The 21899-nt window shown below is 42.0% G+C and overlaps 1 protein-coding gene across 1 annotated transcript; it reads left to right on the top strand.

The window, feature by feature from the left end:
• The first annotated feature begins 1071 nt into the window (after positions 1 to 1071).
• On the top strand, positions 1072 to 21899 carry RRAGD (Ras related GTP binding D). Its single transcript, XM_074896027.1, has 7 exons — positions 1072 to 1345; positions 8559 to 8854; positions 9268 to 9467; positions 10439 to 10553; positions 16372 to 16514; positions 18285 to 18433; positions 20989 to 21899. Exons 1-7 carry the CDS (start codon positions 1198 to 1200, stop codon positions 21138 to 21140), a joined length of 1203 nt encoding a protein of 400 aa, XP_074752128.1. The 5' UTR covers positions 1072 to 1197; the 3' UTR covers positions 21141 to 21899.

The raw sequence follows: 21899 nt of genomic DNA, 5'->3' as shown, positions 1-21899 counted from the left end.
TAGTAAGAGAGAAACAGAAAGAGAGTAAAATGTGCTGCTGGAGAATTGGGAACTCAGCTTCCAGTCACCACAGTGGGCAGCGTGGGATGACAGCCAGGGGCTAACACACGTGTGCTGGTGCTGAGATGGTGCAACACAACAAGAACAGCAGGGGAGACTCCTGAGGAGGGGCCTGGGTGAGGGGCAGCAGGCCTGTCCTAGCGCGGATCTGGAGGAAGCAATGGCGGGCAGCTGAGTGCACCTCACTCTGCCAGGGGCTTCAAAAGCCCATCCTCTTCTGAGAAGGTTTCACTACTATGGCTTTCTTTAGTCTTCCCGATTCAACCAAAGTATTATTTCTAAAAGAATCTTCTCCCCCACCCACACAGCAAAGATGTTGCCACCCACATTTAGTGCCTGGCTGAATGTCCTGGGCCTGGCCCTATGATGACAGGGTGGGCAGAGGCAGCGCTGCCGGCACCACTCGTGCCTCGAGCGGGCGCGGTGGGTCTGGGAGCTGAGCAGCACCGGGCAGACACGGGCCCGAGTCCCGCGGGCTCCCACGCACTGAGGCTGAGGCGTGCGTGGGGTGACGCAGGAGGGCCCCAAGAGCCCGCTTCTGGGCTCCGCGCAGGGCGAGGCTGCAGGACCGGGCAGACTTCGAGGCCCCCCGGGGTGGGGGCTACCTCTCATAAAAATGCCGGCGGTCATTTCGGTGCCGCGGACCGGCCGCCACCCCGCTCACCCACCCCGGCCCCCCGCACGCCAGGGGCAGCGTCCCGGGGGTGCCCCGCTCCCACGGGTGTCTTTAGGCCCGCGTAGGGCGCCGCGGGACAGCGGGGCCGGAGCGGAGGAGGCGGCGGCGGCCAGCAGGCCCCGGGGCCCGCCCGTGAGCCGCGCAGCGCTCGGCTCTGCCTGCCGGCGGCGGGGCCGGGCCTGGGCGAGCGGCGGGCGCGGAGGCCCCGCCGGCCCGTGACCGGCCGCGTCAGGTGACGCGGGTCACGCCGCCGCCGCCTCCCCCGCCCGCCCGTCCGCTGCGCGCCCCGCCGGCAGGCTGCGCCGCGCGCTCCGCCGAGCGCCGTGCGGGGGAGGGGAGCGGCGGCGGCGAGGCACGGCGCCAGCGCGGCACCTGGGCCCCCCCGCGCCCGCGGCGAGGCGCGCCCCGAGGCCGCCTGGAAGGAGAGGGGCCCTCGGAGCCCCGCCGGGAGCGCGGCCGGCATGAGCCAGGTGCCGAGGAAGCTGCCGGAGGAGGAGGAGGGGGACGAGGAGGAGGAAGAGGAGGAGGAGATCGTGGGCTTGGCGGGCTACGCCGACGGGGCCGAGTCCTTCTCGGACGGGGACGCGGAGAGCGGCGGCGATGAGGCGTGTGAGTGCCACCCGCGGCATCGGCACCGGGGGCGGCGGGGAGCGGCGTTGCGGCCGCCGTGGGGCTGCGGGGGGCGGCGGCTGCTCCCGGAGAGAGCCCGGGGCGGGGCTGGCGCCGGCCTCGGAGGGGGCTGCGGGGGAGCGACCGCCGGCGAGTGCGGGTGTGTAGGGTGAGGCGGGGCAGGGCCGGCCCCGTGTGCGCGGAGCTGCGGGGGAGACGGGGCAGGGGCCGAGGTGAGGCGGGGACGGTGGTCGGCGGGAGGGCGGGACGGGGCCGCGGCCGCCGAGGGGGGGTCCTGCGGGTGCGGGTGAGGGAGGGAGCGCGGCTCCCCGCGGGAGCTCCCGAGCGGGGCACGAAGGCAGCCAGGGACAGCGGTGCGGGTTTGTCGAGGCGTGCGGAGGGAGGGCAGGCCTCGCTGGAGACGGGGGGTGGCGAGAGGCCGGGCTGGGCCGGGGATGCTGCGGAGGTGGCCGTGGGAGGGGACGGGACGGGGACCCGGCGCTACCGTGGGGTCAGAGCGAGCGGGGAGCTCTGTGGCAGGAGCGGGGCAAGGGCTGGCAGGTAGCAGGAAGCGTTGGGGAAAAGGGACGAGGCAAAAGGAGTGCGGCAGAGTGTGTGTGGGGTAATCTCAGTATTTTCCATGTCTGGGGTGAGAGTTATTAGTTATTAGTGGACACAGCCTGACGATGTGAGTTGAGCGTGCCAAGGAGGCGGGAGGTTGGGTGTCAGGCTATAAAAGGCAGCGACAACACACAAGCCTGTGTCCAGGGCTGCTCTGCAGCTGTGAATGTCAGTCCCCACGGCGGCAGGCTCTGCTCAGTGTCTGGTGTCCGTCTGTCTGTGCATGTGAGGACCCACGTTACTCGCTGCGGATCTGTCGGGATGGATGGTGATGCTCAGAAGGACAAGCTTACCAGGAAAAGCAGTCTCATTCAGGAAAAAAAAAAGGCAATGCCAGCTCAGAGCCTGTTGCTTTCATTCAGAGCGTGAATTCATTCTTCTGAGACGTATTTCACAAAAGCACTTGGAGAACTCTCAGTAGTATCTCAGGGCGAAAAAAGAATTGCTTTTTTATAAAAGTGCAATAACAGGCCACATGTTTTAAGGCTACGTTGATTATTAGCATGTAGAACCCTTCTCCTTAAAGGCCCAGTCCTACGGACTGCCGTGGGAGGTATCACGTTGACTAATGCAGTTTTGGGGAGGGGGTGAACGTCAGTGCTTTTGAGTATAACCACTGTGGGAATGCTAGGATGTAAGAGCTTAGCTGAGGCTAATCAAAGTCTTACTTGAAACTGCTAAAGATTTGCCTTTATTTCGATGCAAAAAGAATATATTTTAGCATATTTCTTTAGTGCTAAACTAACTTGGCATTTTCTGTAGAGAACTAATCCATATTCTGTCTTCAGAGGAATTTATTGGATATTTTTCAATAGGAGCTCTGTTAGACTACTAAAAATTTCAATTGCTTCTTTATAGTAATACCAAAGTATTGTACTTAACAGAACGAAATCTTTACATCCAGAATAGCAGAAGACAGTCCATGCAGACACCTTTTTTTATGTAGAATTAACAAAGGGCCATTTTAACAGTCCAGATCCCCTGGCTTTCTGTTTCATTCTGATGTCTCTGGAGAAAGAGGCATAGAGCATCTGTAATGGAGGGGGTTGGGATTTGGGTCTGTGTTTTGTGTATTTGACACTGGGCTGCAGGGCAAGGGGCTTCCCTTTTCCCAGTTTTTGTCCTCTTATCTTCCTGAATCTGAACAGTAAGTAGTCCAAAATTCAGTGTCACATCCTCCACTTTTCTACAGAGAAAGAATGGAAAGAGCAATATAAGGAGAACAGCTTCAGTGTGTGGCTGTTGAAAGTGAAGGGAGAAGAGCTTTTAAGCCAGGCTTAAAAGTAAAAACATAATTTCTGTTTATAGGCATACAGGAAATTTCAAAACTTTGTATTGGTCATCTCTCACCCCATACTGGTTTCTTGTCTCCAGCCTGAATGTTGAAACCACGGCTCTTGTCCTCTTAATCTTTTTACTTTACACATGGGGTCATATTCAGAGACCTTAAAGGACTTAGTTTACGTAAAGCCTAGTCATTTGTTTGATATATGCAATTAAAAAGTATTTAGAAGCGAGGAAACCCTCTGTGCAGAGTGTCCAAGGAAGTACCTTTAAACCATACTGTAGAGTGGCACACTTGTGGCAGAGTGGAACCAGGTCTTCTCGTTCTGAGTGTTTTCTTTAGCCACAAGAATTTCCTTCCACCAGGCATCTCTGCAGTGTTTACGAACCCACAGTAGCTGAACAGCTTTCTTGATTGCATATAAGCTTTTTCTGTTAACTCACCAGACTCGGGCCATCTGTTAGTGTTGAAGGTGTTCATTGTATGTGCTTTGTAAGGCTATTGACAGCACTCCAAAGTGCTGCAGATGTCACAATCACAGAAGTACTGGAAATGTAACGAGATCAATGGGCTTGAAGGTACATGAGTGGAAGATTTGGGACTGCTAATTCTCCTTTACACAAAAAAGGTTAAAAATAATTGCATAGGTGGGAAAAAAGAAAACATTATTAGCTATATTAGTTTAAAACTAGACTAAGAGGCTTGTTACCTTTCAGACGGTAACATGAGCAAAATAATTTCTTTTGGCTTGACATCACTTGAGCAGATGAACTGCAGTGCTGTATTTGGATGTTTGAAAACTGGTAAGATCTACAAATACACTTTCCAATGTGGCGTCCCTGTCACATATGCCTGTGAAGCACTGACAGTCAGCTGCTTTGACAATGAATTGCAACTGATATGGAATGCAGGATAGGCTTCAAAAACGATTTTGAACTATCAATTAATATCTCTTAATAGCGTGAAGAAGATACTAGAGTATTCATTGTGTACCGTGCATCCTGGTGAGACAGGTCAGGACTACTATGTGCTGTTCCCAATTAACTACTCCTAAGCTGGGCTCTTCTGCATGTTGCAACCCATGCGGATTGCACTCCGTAAGCAAGGACACAACTGCAATTGCAGAAATTTTGTAAAGAATTGAGAATTCTCTGTGGGGAAAGTGCTTTGGGGTTTGTTAAGTTTGACTTGTGAAAGCTTCAAGGGATATGGCCTCTATACAGTCTGACTTCTTTATGGCTGCTTAGAAAGTTTGAAATATGAAGGAATGTTGATGGGCATTAGAAACTGGCCTTTTATAACATTTACACTTTGCAAAAGTGAATGAAGCAGGAAATGTGTTGCATCTCACAATAGGGAAAATTGTCTCTCCCATTACAGAACAAGAGAAGGGTTTAGTGTTCCTCTTAGACATATTATGATCTCACTCAGTAACCTAGTCTGGGAAGTTGCAGTGATACATCTACTGGCATTTCTGTGGCAAATTAAAGAAGGAGTTGTCATGTACTCTGCAAAGGAATGTGGGCAGGCAGCACATCGTCCAATTCCTTTACATATAAGGTAATTTCTTAACTCTCTCTGAGAGGAAAGTGCTATAGCAGCCTTGCTATCTAGTCAGGTTTGGATAATACTCATTTACATTTCCTTGTCTTTGAACTGGCAGGTTTTCAAAAGCTAAATAACAGTCTTACTAGCTGTCATGGTTTAACCCCAGCTGGCAACTAAGCACCACCCAGCCGTTCGCTCACTCACCCCTGGTGGGATGAGGGAGAGAATCAGAAGGGTAAAAGTGAGAAAACTCGTGGGTTGAGATAAAGACAGTTTAATAGGTAAAGCAAAAGCTGCGCACATAAGCAAAGCAAAACAAGGAATTCATTCACTACTTCCCATTGGCAGGCAGGTGTTCAGCCATCCCCAGGAAAGCAGGGCTCCATCACGTGTAACAGTTACTTGGGAAGACAAAACAGCATCACTCCGAACAGACCCCTTCCTCTTCCTTCCCCCAGCTTTCTATGCTGAGCATGATGCCATGTGGTCTGGGATATCCCTTGGGTCAGTTGGGGTCAGCTGTCCCAGCTGTGTCCCCTCCCAACTTCTTGTGCACCCCCAACCCACTCGCTGGTGGGGTGGGGTGAGAGGCAGAGGCGGCCTTGACTCTGTGTAAGCGCTGCTCAGCAATAAGGAAAACATCCGTGTGTTATCAGCACTGTTTTTAGCACAAATCCAAAACATAGCCCCATACTAGCTACTGTGAAGAAAATTAACTCTGTTCCAGCCCAAACCAGCAGACTAGCAGAAGACCTAGCATTCATTCCCATTAGTAACTCAATTTGCACTTGCAACTATATTATTTTTTAGTATGGCTTTAATATAAAGCAATTTCTTTCTACTTAAGTGTTACAGTCTACAAAAATCTAACAGCCTGTCATTATTTCATACAACAACAATGTAAAACCCCAAGTTATCTAAATAAAATATAATAATATAATAAAAATATATTTTTAGATACATGTGCGTTTTTAGCCCTTTTCTTAAAGAAAAGGGAATTACGTAGGTAGCCTGTCTTTTGGTTGTCTAATCACTGGTCAGAACTTTGGAAACTACTGTCCACTTTCAACCAATTTGAACAAAAGATGTCTCAAAAATGATTAAGTTCCCACAAGTTTGATGGAAGCTGGCTTTCAGAAGAGGCGGGAGACCCAAATGAAAGTGTCCTCAGAGGGACATGTGAGCAGATATGTGCGTTCTCTGTGGCAGCAGCTGGCAAACTGCTATGGACATGTGTAAAGTCTAGCCAACCAGCATGTGTTGAGCTCCAGGTCAGCCACGGCATGTCATATCTGTTATTTGGAGGATATGTCATAAGACATACAGGGGGAAGTTAGTGTTACTGTGGTAGGGAGAGAAAGGGGACACAAAGTACAAATCCATAGCAAATTAGACTTTGTAAGTTCTGTTGCGTACAGAGCAAATGGGAGTTCTAAAAATTTTTTTGAAACATGCAATAAAGCCTCAACCAGAAGACTGTCTTTATATGCATTTATAAAGTATTTTATTCATACTAGTTCTTGAAAAGCTTTGAATAAATTATTCTCCCTTCTGATGGCCAAAATGCAAATTGCATGATGTATGGATAAATGAACATTAATGAAACTCTGACTATACATTTGGCAGCTGTGGAAAATTTGTACGTTAGAGCAGAGAGTGGAGGAGACAGCATTAAATCTTGTACCTTTGGTTTTCTTTATTGACAAGACTGTCCTCCCAAAACGTATTGTTACATTGTTGTGCAGCAAAGGTTTATTATTCCTCTATAGGTGTGAAGTATTGTAAGCACATGTTTCTTGGAGCTACAGGAGGATACCGTTGAGGCTGACAGAAAGAGTACACCAGCATGTTGACTGCAGTTTATTACTTCCTAAATTTGTTCTCTGTAGACCAGCAGAAGTTGGCCATTGCTGTGTTAGAAGGATGAGATTCTTACAGAGGTACCTGTTGCTCTTCTGCTTGAAGGGGTTTCATCTGCACACTGCTCCAGCCTGGCAGTGTTTCATGTCTGATAACTGAAAAGAGTGCAGTAAGTGGCAATGCCTGTCAAGGCCTTTCAAATGTATTTAAAATTAATAGGATCCCACCCATAATGAGTATTCGACTCCTGTCAGTCACTGTGGTGGCACGGGCCCACTCTGAGTGGCATAACCACCCAGGAGCCAGTAGATGGTGCCAAGGGGATGGTTTACGCTAACATCACAGGACCTTCAGTTGAGAAGTCCTCATTCTCTGTAACTGAAGCTCAGAAGGCACAAACCAAGGTGAACAAGGTTCTATGCCCTGCTGGTAGGCACATCCTGCTCTTGTGTTTCTGAAAGTTGTGGGTAAGGCTTGAGGAACACAAGAGGACAGACGTGATCGCCACCCCTAGGTGCAAAACATGTTCTAGGCAAGGGATTCCTTCAAGCTTTCCACGGTTTTTGGGCCATAAGGCTATGTAATAAAATGACAGGTTCAAATTGTTGTTGATGAGGTTTCTTGTTTTGGATTTTTATACTCTTAGAGTAAAGTTGATCACCTAATGTATGCAGGGCATACGCAGGAAGGATGCATATGAACAAATGTGTGCTGGTTTTATGCAATACAAAATTTGTCCCAATAGAAAACGAGAAAGAAATGCAGTTGTGTTGTGCTCTGAATTATGTTGAATAGTGTGTACTGCAGTGGGTGAGAGAAAGTCTGCCTCATCACTAGTGTGTTTAGCCTGTTGTTTGATCAGTTTTAAACCTGACCACTGTGTGCTGGGAGCCTTACTCTGCAGATTTAGCATTGACAACTCATTTTCTTGCATTGCTTGTATTTGATGCTGCAGACAGGGTATCACAAAGGTGTTTGAAGGCTTTTTACATCTATGTGAAAGATGAGTTTTCAGCTCAGCACCAAGGGACATTTCCAAGTTATAGACGAACTAAATGCAGCAATTTATAGGCTGTTGTAATGTTTTGATTAGAGATACCTGAAACTGAAGTTGGTATGCTTACAGATATGGGTAGCTATACATTCATGTCCTTAGAGATGCACAGTATAGTTTACTCCTTTATGTTAATACAACTGCATCAGCACTAGAAAACGTTTTGGTGGTACCAGTTTCAAACTGGGGTAGATAACAATGAAATCACTGTATTACCAGGCCTCTGTTTTGTAAATAGCAGGAGATACGCTGTAATCTTATTTACCGGATAACAAACTTCTACAGATTGTCACACAGATTATTCAACAACAGGTGAAATCGTAACCACCTTAGAAAATGACTCCTCATGAGCTCAGTACTGTAAGTCCCAACATAGAGGAACTGCGTGCCTGCTGAGTTGTCCTCTTCCTATAGCTCTAACACAAACTTACTCCTTTCTTCCAGCAGTGTGATGCAGCAGTCAGTTGACAAGGGTATTTGTTACTAGATTATATTCTTTTAAAGTTGGCTTAGAATGTGTGTGGTATAGTATTAAATAGAGTAAAAGAAAGTATTCTAGGGTGTCTGTGTGTGGTAACACATTTTTCACATACAAACTGAGTGATCAAGCTTTTGCAGACTCTTGTTTTACAGGTGAGAAGTAGGTTTTCTGGTAGTATATCCTAAGGGGCAAATAATTCAAATTAAAATGCCTGCAGCACCACTTCCTAAGCTTAAAAATTGGTAACATTTACATATATACAAGTAAAAATATCATGAAAATAAATGTCAAATGCATGTTATCTGGGAGTTACTAATTATATTGCCATAGTATATTACTTTTTTTCTTGTGTGATTTTATTCAGTTTTGGATTTCAATGATCCCTTCAGTACTGAAGTTAAGCCAAGAATCCTGCTCATGGGATTGAGAAGAAGTGGGAAATCTTCCATTCAGAAAGTTGTCTTTCACAAAATGTCGCCAAATGAGACTCTCTTCTTGGAGAGCACAAACAAGATCTGCAGAGAGGATGTTTCCAACAGCTCCTTTGTCAACTTTCAGATATGGGATTTTCCTGGGCAGATTGACTTCTTTGACCCTACGTTTGACTATGAGATGATTTTCAGAGGCACTGGAGCACTGATATTTGTTATTGATTCTCAGGTAAAAAACGGAGGTTTAAAGCGACCTTTTTCTTTTCTTCCTTTATCAATAGACAAATTGGAAAGCATAGATTTTTTTTTTCAAAGCAAATAGATGACTTAACTTACATCGCAAACACACATTAAAAGAAAGTCATTAAAACTTGGAAGAGCTGCTTAGTTATTTTTAATCTCTCTCTGCAGTGTGTTCAAAAGGTAACTAATTTGCTTTAACATCTCAAGGTTCTTGCTCAGATTCTTAAGTGCTGACAGCATGAGAGCACATGATGGATGTAGGCTCAGACTTCTGCTTATAAGAAATTAAAAAAATTAAGCTCTTGTTGAACTATAGCACTATCTAAAAGTATCATAAAATGTTACATATATTTTTAAGAACTTTCCCACAGTTGTAGCTTTTCTTTTTTCCTTTGTTAGGATGATTATATGGAAGCATTAGCTCGACTTCATCTTACTGTGACCAGAGCCTATAAAGTGAATCCAGATATCAACTTTGAAATCTTTATCCATAAAGTAGATGGTTTATCTGATGATCACAAGATTGAAACACAAAGAGATATTCACCAGAGGGCAAATGATGACCTTGCAGATGCTGGATTGGAGAAGATTCACCTCAGGTGAGAAAAGCTGCTGTGCAGAGAATCCTAAAGAGGAGAGCAGCTTATTTGACAAATTACCATTTTCTGTTTTCCTGAAGTAGCAGGCAACAAGCTTTTGATATATGAAGGCAAAGGATAATCCGAGACACTGCATTTGACCTGAGCCAAACAAAGTATCTGATTTCTGATTGCTGTCTTGGAGGAAAAGATGGAGAGGAGGTGTGCTTAAATACAGATGACAGATACTCCAGAGTCCTACAAGTTTTTGCTGCAGCTGCTGTCTTAATAAGTTGCTTGGACAGTGGCAGCAACCAGTAGTCAGTAGAGTGTATATGCCACCTACATCACTTTTGCCTTCTTTGAAACCTCACAGCCTCACAGTCCCCTCCCAATCACTAGTCCTCACTGCTGCAGCCTGCTTGGAGCCACTTGGGAAGACAGGTGCTGTATCTTTGCCTTGTGTCTGCTGATCAAGCAGATTATTGTAGCAAATAATGAAAACTAGTGGACTTCTGCAGATGGGAACTAGAGGACGTCAAGTTGTCATGTCTTTCTTAGCACTTAAAGCCAAGTACAGATATATTAGAGACCTGTTCCATGAACATGCCAGCTCTTTAGAGCTCTTAACAGCTTGACTGCATCATTGCATTGATAAATGCATCCACAGCTCTCAAAAAGTAGATCACAACAGACATACTCAGTAATATTCCTCTCCTGCAATTAGAAAAATACTTTCTTAAGAATGCCAAGGTGGGAGTTGCAGCATTAAGTTCTACATTGAGGTCTAGTCTGCAGTGTCTAGGGGTTTTTTTGTGTAGAGATGAATTCCTGTGCTTCAATCATAACGTGTGACTTTTGATCACAAGGGGTAATTGCGTAAGTGTAGGCGCTTGCTGTTTGACAATATTTCATTTCATTCATATTATGAAAGGTACCGTCATGTTCACAGTATGTGGCTAAAAGGAAAATGTGGTGACGTTTTTTTCCAGCTTTTATCTGACAAGCATATATGATCATTCTATATTTGAAGCGTTTAGCAAAGTGGTACAGAAACTGATTCCACAGCTCCCAACACTGGAAAACCTGCTTAACATCTTTATTTCAGTAAGTACTTGTTATATACTTTGTCTGTAGATCCGGCTGTGTCCAACATGCATGTTCAGATACTCTGTTTGCTGCCTTCTGAGAGATCATGAGCAATGTGAACTCTCGGAGAAATTATCAAAACTTAGTTGAAATGCACCCACCTGCATTGCTTGGCCTCACCTCCCTAAACAGTGTTGCTGAGCTGCTGAGATACTCATAGTGTTTCCTGAATCACATAAAGTGGGTTAGCAGCCATCGTGTTCCTGCTCATATGTTAATCTGAATGTTGCAAAGGTCTGTGCTGCATGCATTTGTTTAAGTAGTACTTAAAATTTGTGTAAATACATTCTTAAAGGAACATCATCTAGTCTGACCTCTTATGTAGGGCTGACTGTAGTGCCTCCTAGAATTAATTCTACTTTGTATCAAAGTTTAACCGGCTTAAGAAAATCTTCTCATCTTGAAATTTTTAGAGGTAGAGTCCATCACAGCTTTCACAGCTTCCATAGTTACTCCTAAGGCCAATTACAGAGCTTTGTCTGGTGGCTTCTTATCACTGTGGAGGTAATTGCTTGCTCCACTGTTCCTGTATGTGTGAGGATTATATGTCCTTCCTCTCCTTTGTACTGGTTCTGACACGCACCTGTTCCCTCATGGAGTCACTATGACACACACACTAATGCCCTCTTTAATTTAGTTAAAAGCAGGTCATGGAGGAGTCCAACATCCTCTTGTTTTGGCACAAGATAAAAGATGGGAACATGTGGCCATGAGCAAAGGGGAACACAGTGAGTAGGCTGTGAAAAGGGGGAACTCCCTGTTTTGGTAGTGGTGAAGTCAGGTCATAGCAGCTCCTGAAACTGCATCCTTTCTCACAGTATTCTAAATTTGCACCTTGCATCTAGCATTAGTTTGTCAAGCTTCAATTTTTAAGCAAGGTATTTTGTTGTGCCTTTTTGTGATTTTAAAGTAATGAAATTATTTAATATCATTCAACAGCCTGTAAGATAAAATTAGACTTCACAGTTTCTCAGTGGAGGGTGTGAAAATGGAGAGAGAAAAGTTGGATGTGTTGCTGAAAGGGAGAGCTAGGATTAGAGGAAGGTCTTTCCAAAACTTGTTCTCTTACTATTAGAAAACAAATGATGCTACTTCATAATGAATGGTTTGTTGCAAAGATCTGTTTCTACCAAAATGGCTGGACCAGTTTTGGACCAGTTACCATCCAGTCTTGAAGTCCACTTAGGACAGAAAGGTAAGGAAGGAGTGATAGCAACAGTTCTGGAGCAATTGGATATTGAATATGTTACACAGTCTTGAAGAGAAAGTTGTCTGAATAATAGTCCTCGTTGTGCTAGAGTCACCCCAGTCACTCATTGTGAGTCTGATCTCTGCATGGGGTCTCCTCACTGTTTGAAGCTGGTGAAAAATTTTTGCCAAACCACCAGATGAATGAGCACGAGTTGCTTCCCAAATGACTGCTGACAGTTGCTTGTGTGTCTGGAACACCCAGAAGACAGTTCCAATAATATCTAGAATATCAGATGTAATTTGTAAGGAACAACAAGTCTTCAAATGAATGTGAAGTCCAAAAAAGTGAGAGAGGTGTGCTATTTCCCCTATTCAGTAGGGGAAACAGTCTCAGACTGGTTTTTAGCTCCAAATAGAGCAAAATCGAGTTTTTTAATGACCTAAAGCAAGATGTAGCTGCATCACTATGTCCTCAGCATGCTTGATGTCAGTTTTTATAAGTACCTTCTGTCTGTAGACAGGAGACTCAGAATAACTCTTATTTGCAACCACAGGAAGACTAAACATTCTCCAGCATAGAATTAGTTAGTAGGTGCCATTTTACTTCAGCAACTTAGTGACAACAAATCTTGACATGGATTTTGGTCATGCCTTACCTCAGAAAGCCAGTGTGCTGGATATCGAAGTGTGGGTGTATTGGTGTTCTAGTTTGGGTTTTGCAGCAATATTCATGAGGATTTGCTTTCATTTATGCCATGAAGAGTTCCAACAGGAGAAGCTGATGATTACAAAAATAGATCTGTGATCACTTTTAAGTTCACAGCAGGTTTTTGCCTAACTTTATAGTGCCAGTGTGTTAGCTTGTATGTTGGAAGAACCATCAGTGTGATAATACTGCTTCTACGTTCTTTAATGTAACTGCTTGTAAAGCATAAAAGAACAGTTGGTTTGGCATTCAAAACCTGTATAAATCCCACCTAACACTCTATCAGCTTCATATAGAAGGATGTCTGTTTTTTAATTACAGTGGCCTTACCAAGCAATCAAGTTGTGTGACACAGGAATGTGGATTTTCGTTTTAGGGTTGTTGGGGGGGTTTTGAGGGATGTGAAAAAGTATGTGTTAAAAACAAACAATGAGTTAACATGGTAAAAAAACCCTCTAAGTACAGTTTTGTTTATTTAATGATTTAAATTTAATAATCTGTACATTCAAATGTGGTACTTAAAATTCATTCATTAAATTTGCTGTATGCTGCAAGGCCTGTTTAAATAACTGTCCAGAATTCATTCCTAACTGTAAGTGATGGGTGATACCCTGTAAGTTCTTTTAAAAATTAGTTTTTAGGGCCAAATTCTGGCTTACTTTTCATACTTTCAAGAAGGGAAAAGATAGGCCCATTTACCTAACCTAGGAATTGGAGTAATACTACCAGTTTTATTGAAGCCGTTCCATTTAAAGAATAGAAACTGCCTTCTACTTCATCAAACTCAGTGTAGTTGAGAAACATGGTTTGAATTTCAACTACCTCATGGTTTTTATCTGTCTGAAACAAAATCTCATATATTCATTGCAGAAGATTTTTTGCAATGATTCTCTTGATTCAGAGTAGCCATGGAATATTCTTACATCAATTCACAGTGTTTCTAGCACATGCTGCATCTTCTTTCCAGACTGTAGGGTTGTGTCAGAGATGACTGTTGTTTATTCTGGCCTTGCTCTCATTGACATCAATGGTAGCATTTTATTCAGTTGCATAAGGCAGCTCTTGGCCTTTGTTTCTCTCATAAGGAACCCTCCTGCTCTAGTAACAGAAACAGCTGATTTCTTATTGTCACTTTTTCTGATGGAGCACTAATGATATAATGTCTCTTTGAATAGTATTTTTTATTCACTGTTTCCTGATTTTTTGTAATGATTTGTAATTATTATTTGTACTGGTAATTTTTTCCTTGAGCAATTTAATCACAAACATTCTGACAAATACTTTGCTTTTTCAGTTAAAGTTATACTAAAAGCCCTGGCAAAGGAAATCTGTGAAGTCATGCGGGTACAATTTAGTGGTTACTACTCCTGGCAGTCCATCCTACCCTTTCACCAAGGTTTCTGTCACCATACAGAGTTTGACAGAAGCAAATATGTGCAGTTTCTCAGCAAGTCCTACCACTACTGTGTTAGTTTCAACTGAAAACAAGCATGATTTAAGACACCAAGCTCTGCCCTTACCAGCAAGCATGACTGCTGTCATGACAAACAAGATGGAAACCTTTTAAACTGTCACTGCAAGTACAGGCAGGCTGCGGCAGTTGGAGTTCTGAGATAGAAAAATCACTTCTCATTGCTAAATGTTATTATATTGTCACTGGCATCTTAATAATTTAAGGTACATCTTACCTGTACAGCTGAAATTATCACTATGTCTCCCTTTATATAATACAAAATTCTATAATCAGCTCCTGATGAATGACACTACAGGGCTCGAGTTCCAACTTCTTTGGTCAAAAATTACTTGTATTTTCAAATATATATTCTGGCTTTGAATTACAGCCGTATACTTACATGATATTTACAGGTAAATCTTGTGATTAGTTTTATTTGGCAGCATCTGTTGAAGTATGTGAAGTGCTGTCAAAATTACTATTATTTAAGAATTACAGAACTAGCACATGTGGCAAGAATAATCAAAATAAATATGTATACATTTTTATTCTTAGTGCTCAAAGAAAGTAGACCCATAGAGCCATGTAGGCTGAAAGGGACCTTTAGAGGTCAGTTCCTGCTCAGAGTCAGGCCTGTTAGAGCAGGTTGCTTATGTCTGGGTCTAGTTCTGCTTTGTGTATCTCCAGGGATGGAACCTCTACATCTGCTCAGGTCAGCATGTTCCCAGTGCTTCACCACTCTCATGCTATTTTTTTTTTCCTTGTATCAAGTCAGAATTCCAGCTTGTGCCTTTTGCCTCTTGTCCTTCAAGACTGTAGCTCTGAGAAGGGTTTGGCTCTGTCTTTACACCCTTAAATTAGGTATTTAGATAGCAATGAGTCTTCTCCAGGCTGAACAAATCCAGTTCTCTGAGACTCTTCTTGTACTTCGTGTGCTTCAGCCCATGTATCTTAAGGTATCCACAGTGTATATGGTGTTTTGAATATTCTTTGAATATTTACTGAAATGTGCCACTCGTAAAGTCTTTTCCTTAATGCAATGCAAGAAATTCACCACTATACTCTGTTATTATTGATGGCTGTTTCCAGCCTTAATTCTGTGTGTGATGGTGGCAGAACTAAGCTTCTTTAAGAAGAAAATGCCCAAAATATTGCTGGCCGTTGTTCAGTAGCATACCTAGGGTTGAAATTTTTCTAGCGATTTTGGGAAATTTGAAAAGTGTTGACTAAAGGTCACTTTAGTCTCTTAATTATGTGTTAAATAGTTGACTTAAGAAAGAAGAAGAAAAAGGAAAGTTCTGTAACTACAAAGAAGCTGAAGCCATTAAAACTTATTAGGGGTATTCAGTGTGGTTTTTTGGTAGTTACAAAACTGCTGTGGCAGCATTCTCAAACCATATTAAAAAGGGAAGACCATATATGGAGAAAATTCGGTTTGATGGGAGAAAGTTGCTTCTCTTCCTTGTATAGGTGAATTCTGAAACATATTTTATAGCTTCAGCTTTAGCAATGCTGGGAAATTGCCCTTTCTGTTCATGCTGGGACAGCCACCCGGGTGCTATCCCTTGATATCAGCAAGCAATGCTACTATTTTTGATTAAACAGTACACATTTTTTCCTCTATTTTTTTCCAGGAAGCAGAGCCTTATGGCAGTTTACCTTATCTACACAAAGAATATGAACTAGCATTCCTGGCTGGCCTCTGAGAGCTGCGAATATGATACATCTCTAGTATGGAGAGAGTCTGAATCAGCTTGGCAGGATGACAGGAACATAGCTGTCATCACATTAGCAAGCTTTAGCATTATAAACATGGCTTTAACCACCAATGATACTTGAAAACTGAAAGAGCACCATCAAATGACTGGTCTTTCCTGTGATCCTAAAAGATGTTCTAAGGAACCAGACAGTAAAACAGCTACAGACCCCAATGAGACAATTTTTCAACTTCCTTGAGCAATTAGTTCCTGAACTCTACTGCCTTGTTTGTCCATCAGGTTTTTTCTTGTTTCTACCTTCTTACATGTCCAGCTAGAATAACTTTCAATTACATCTCTCTTTTCATGTCCATTGTTACAGCCAAAAACCCAAAAGCTTGATCTTGGAAGATTGTTTTCCCCCCTTGCATTTTCTACTGAAAATAGTCCTTCCAGATGTTTTCCAGAGAGGGGAAGTTTGTGAGTGTAACTTGGAGTTATGGCTGCTCAGAGGCAGAAACCGTTGGAAGGTCTGTGAGCATCAGAGTTTGCTACAAATACAACAGTTCTGTATGTACAGTTCTTTCAAAATGACCCTGATTGTGGTATAACTTCCACTTCTTGCAGCCTAGCTTTTTGTGTAACAGGCAAATTGGGGAACAAAAAAGCTTGGTATTAATTTGAAGATATGGCTTCTATTTTATTTTTCTTTCTTCTTTCCTTAAATAGAATTCTGGGATTGAAAAAGCATTTTTATTTGATGTAGTCAGTAAGATCTATATTGCAACGGACAGTACTCCAGTGGATATGCAAACTTACGAGCTCTGCTGTGATATGATAGATGTTGTGATTGACATTTCTTGTATATATGGGTAAGTAAATTGTTAATGATTTTCATAAAACTGTGTACCTAGAATCTGAATGGCCTCAAAATTAGAATGATGTGGGTATAAACAATAAATGAGAAAGTGTAATTTGCCGGAGCAATTTGTCAGGACAGGGGAGAAAGAGGAAACGGCTGGCCTCTGAGGTACAGATCCCCTGCCAGCAACAAGCACTGTTCCCTGCCCAGGCTCTTTTGCGAACACCTTCCTCTTTCTATGCTAGTAATTTTATTTTAAGGAAGGAGTGGAAAGTAACCAACCTAAAATAAAAAGAAACATTATCTTTCTGTTCCCCAGGGCCGAATTCAACAGAAGGATGTTTCCCATTAAAAAAAAAACAAAACGTGGTGGGGCCATATTAGTTTTGTTTACTTTAATAGCTAGTGGCCTCTACTGGCCTCAGAGGGCTGCTTCACTCTTGCTTCAGTTCTCTGTTCTCTTTTTCCCTACGTGACCTTTGTGGGGTTTTTTTCAGTTTTTCCTCCTTATACATTAGCAACTGGAGATATCCTGGGGTAGCATGTACATTTTCTTGGCAAGTTATGTTTTAAGTGGCTTAGCCCTTGGCGAGCTATTCATGGGAAAGGCAGGTGCATATTAAGAATTAGTGCACTAAGATGCCTAGATTATGAGGCTAAACCACAGCATGCTTAGAGTGTGGTAGTCTTTGGCAGCCTTGCATTCTTACCTGTTGATAGACTCGTACTCTTGGAGAAGGTACAGGGGAGAATACTGGTGCAGATGTGCAAGAAGCATTAGAACTTAAAAATGATAACAAATTGTTGAATACCTTTCTAAAATTTCTGAAGTTTGTATACTCTACTGTATGTTTCAGATTTTGGAGTCAGTCACTTCAGTAACTGTAGAAGAACTTGTGTTTTACAGAGGTATACAATAGGGGATGCTGATTATGTGGCATTTTAGTTTTGTACAGAGAAAGATGCTGCTGTGTAGTTCAAATGACCCTTGGGGGGGCATTCTATTCACAAAATGTCACTTTGCCACTGTCTTTGTGTAAACATTTAGCATTTATCACCAGAAATCTGCTTGTGGTGTTTTTAGCTATAGACTAAAGACATAATATTACAATTCATTTCTTGTCCTCTGTTCCTGGAGCATCTGTGGAACTTGCTGCCTTAATATATTATTGATACTAATTTTTCTGGGAGATTGGCAATTACTATCCATTTAACAAAATCTACATGTGCATTCAGGAATGAGGGAAAAATTACAAGGTACAAAACTAACACAGTCATCATCATGACACATCATCTGTGAAGGAGAAATCTCTTCTCATGATATGATGTTGCAAAAGCCAACATCTCATGAGGAAAGTCTCATGGCTTAAACTGTCAGTCAGCTGCCACTGCTCAAGCAAGGTTACTGGATTTGGAATTACCAGTACAGACTTAGAGGTTCACATGTTCTATCTAAAGTCATAATATAGTGCACTGATGAAAAGAAAACACAACCTTGTTGTAATTTGGAAGAAAAAATGGAGGAATAAATAAAGCCCCAGTTCAATCAATCAATCTTATTTCTAGCCCCAGATCTAAGATCTGGTGTGTGATTGGGTAAATTATTTAATCTCTATATCTTCTTAGTTTACATAGTGTGTAGTTTGAAGAAGAGTCTCCCTGAAAGGTTAAAATGAAAATTTATTCAAGTTTGAGATTATTTGGTGTAAGAACCAATGTGGGAGTACTTAATGTTAGTTCATCTCATGGTTTATCTTGTTTGTTTGATATTGCCCTTTAGGCTTAAAGACGATGGCACTGGAACTCCTTATGACAAAGAATCAATGGCAATCATAAAACTGAACAATACAACTGTCCTTTATTTAAAAGAGGTGACAAAATTCCTTGCTCTTGTTTGTTTTGTCAGAGAAGAAAGCTTTGAGAGAAAAGGTATTTTTCCCTTTTCTATGATTGCATTACTTTTCCCTTATATTAGCGAGTTAATGAATAACTATGTTTGTCATTAGCTGATAACAGTCTCTAGCTGTATCACAAATACTAAAGGTAAGTACAGCTTGATAGAGTTGACATAACTTGTCTGAAGGCATGAAGTATTTGTGCTGGCATTAAGATAAGATGAAATCCTAAATGTATTTGACAACTTTATGAGGTGAAAGCATATGAAAGTTTACATCCAGTGCAGTAAAGCTTCCATCTGCAACAGTAGAATGTGTTGGTTTATCTTGGCTAACAGCAATTTGTACCTGTTGGCACCAGCGTACACATTTGGAACAGCTTGTGTGCCATAACCAAGAGAAAATTATTGAAACTAGCCGATAGAAAGAAATATGTTATTGCTTTTTTCATCTTTGAAAGGAGGCTTTTGAAAAGCTGCGTGTTTAGGACCTGGGTGGCTTTGATATTTTGTAGTTGAAGTGCATAAAATTTCTTGCTTATCTCTCTGACCCTGGTCATGGTCAATACTGAAAGCTTAGTTCATGATCGCTCTGCTCGCTGACATGATGTTGTTTTGCCAATTATTAAGCCTACCATAAAGGACACAGCCAGCATAAAGATGAACCAATAACCAAACTGTATTTGATACAAAAGGGTCAGTACATGGGTGAGCACTGGGGGTACAAGTCAGTCAGATTATACATAATCAACATCAATCCCACTGACCCCAACAACACCACCACACAACCAACAATGGGTGGAATAAATGGTGAAATGCAGTTTCCCATAGAAGGGACAGGAGACAACCAAGTCAAGAAAACAAATACATAAGACCAAGGAAGCCACATACTGAATCTCTACACAGCCTGCGTTCACAAAAGCCAGACCTGACTGGAGCCCAGTTCCAGAGAGCTGGGAGGTCCTTCCCCAACAGGGAACTCCGCAAAGTGCACCCACCTCACAGACAGACACTGCCCCTACCTGCAAGTGGTCCCAGCTTTTATCCCCAAGTGGGACACCTGACCTTTGCTTACTTAATGCAGACACCCGGGGCTCATTTACCCAATGGCTCTCCCTGCCAGGCCGGCCCCACCCTGGAGGGAAGCTTAAAGGCAAACTCACCCCCCTTTGTGAAGGGCTGTGGGAATCACCCATATGTCAACATTAATTTGGGGCTTGGGGTTGAAACCCCAGCATTTCAGATGTCCACTGAGTTACCGGTCCGAGTGAGATGCCCCAGAACTGAGCAGTGGAAGAAAGAGGCATCATCTGGGCTTGTGTCCCCATCTTGTAATACTAATCCACCAGTCAGTGTAGGTGTGTTTGTGAATGCAGTACTCATACCATGTCTGCTGGACTGTTTGACAGGCTATGTAGCTTTTATTTTATAGAACTTGAACTGGTTGAATTTCTCTCTCATACCCATACCACCTTTATTATCTGTGAATGTTAGATGCAGTCACTTTCTTCTGCTGCTCTAAGCCGAAGAAGTGTTACTTCAACATACCTAACAACACTATTTCAATAAAGACACCATGTTAAATAAACACCCATTAGGGTTTATCCACAACTGTGTCAGGTTGTTGTGTCTACATAGTTTAGGATGCTTTGTGCTGTAGCCTGTACTCTTTAACAGTACAGTTCTGGTATTGTAGTGCAGATTAGTTTTTGGTGCCTGGTGACCTCCATGTAATATTTTGTCTGAACTCCTAGGGAGAGGCAAAATAATTCCTGGGGAAAAAAATCGAAGTGTAACATGGTGGATTTAAACCATTTAAAATACATATCATCTCCTGTTACGGAAATTGAAGTGGAAAACGCTGCAGTATTTGAGTTAAGAAAGCTTATGGCATTAACCTTGAATGAGATCATAAGCTCCATACCAAAATTCTATAATTGTATTGCAGTATTACACAATGGTAGCACCCAGTAAGACTTCCAGTTGACTACCAATATGGCTTTACAGCTTTTCTGTGGGATCATATTCAGCCCACTCACATGGTGATGTTATCTGCCTGTTATGTATGTATGTAATCTAACAGAATGTCTACTGTGTTATTTTTCAGTTACAATGTAAGATACAGTGTAGCTGGCTGTTACTTGGTAATATTTCTATCAAGTATCCATTTCAAAGCTTATGCATTGTCAAAAATGAAAATTCTTCGATTACTAGATGCTACTTATTTTTATCACAGTTACTCTGTAAAAGAAATTTACAAAATGAAATACTGTAATTTTTCTTGTAGTATACTGAGCACTGCTTCAAAGCTCTTTATTAAGTTAAAGCTTTGTTATCTGCCAATGAGCTTCTATTTGTTTTCTCTTAAGACTAAAAAATCTATTTAGTGTTGGACATAGTATGAAGCTATAATGCTTACTGAATTATTTGTATTTATAAAACATGCACAAAAAAATGCCTGATAAATTAATTGATTGTGATCTCCAGAGATAGTGTTGTATTTCACTAAATGTAGAATATAAGCAATTTTTTCATTACCTAATTTGTATATATATCTTCATTAATATGGAAAACATTTCTGTCTCTCTAGGATTAATAGACTACAATTTCCATTGTTTCCGAAAAGCCATACAAGAAGTATTTGAAGTGAGAATGAAAGTAGTAAGATCTCGAAAACATCAAAGCCACATGCAAAAAAATAAAAGACCCACTCCCAATGGAACACCAAGAATGCCACTGTAACTGAGGTCATCTGGCAATGTGGCAAGCGAAGATTTTGTGAAGTGGATGTGACTTCAGCATCTCATTGCACTGAGTGAGGAGGAAGACAAATGAGACTGATGTATTATATGAATTTCCCTGAACGTTCAGAAAGCACTGTTTAAATATTTTTATCCAATCAGTTTTTTTCATATAGTGAGCACTTTGAGCAAAATGTTGTATATATAAGCATTGAGGTGAACACTTGTAAGAATTTTCTTAATATATGCTGTAAACCTTTTTCATGCCATATTAAGAAAAAGCAGCTGTGACAGAAATACTGGGTACATAATTTGCACTTTTTCATGTTTTCCTTGTGGAGTTGGACTTTGATAAACTTAGTTTTTATGGTGATTTTGATGCATGGTGTCAGGTAAAGTGTATGCTGTAGTTTATTTACCTGCTACAATCAAATTGGTTAGTAAACAATTAAGAAAACTTGGTACAATGCCTTTTAAAATTTGTGACAGCTAATACCTAACATTCATACAGATCTAATTTCGTATATTTTTCAATTTGTAAACTGAAGAATAATTTTGAAGTATTACAGCAATAAGCACCTTACCAGGGATCATAACTGGTAGGTAAATATTAGCTTTTATAAAACAGGCTTTTGGCCAAATTTCATCTGGAGTTCTCCATAACACTGGTCATACCCTCTGTTGGGTCTGTTTTTATTATTTACCTCAGCATATACCACTAAAATACCTTTCTATAAAGATAATTGTTTTGTAAAATGGC

This window comes from Athene noctua, chromosome 1, assembly GCF_965140245.1.
Source record: "Athene noctua chromosome 1, bAthNoc1.hap1.1, whole genome shotgun sequence".
NCBI lineage: Eukaryota > Metazoa > Chordata > Aves > Strigiformes > Strigidae > Athene > Athene noctua.
Note: the sequence above shows the minus strand (reverse complement) of the source record. Positions and strands in the feature narration are given on the sequence as shown.

Excerpts from the sequence above, each read along its gene's own strand:
- RRAGD (XM_074896027.1), top strand. The coding sequence starts at position 1,198 with ATGAGCCAGGTGCCGAGGAAGCTGCCGGAGGAGGAGGAGGGGGACGAG. Across the intron at positions 10,554-16,371 it reads TGCTTAACATCTTTATTTCA|AATTCTGGGATTGAAAAAGC; the intron begins GTAAGTACTTGT and ends TTCCTTAAATAG. Across the intron at positions 16,515-18,284 it reads GACATTTCTTGTATATATGG|GCTTAAAGACGATGGCACTG; the intron begins GTAAGTAAATTG and ends ATTGCCCTTTAG.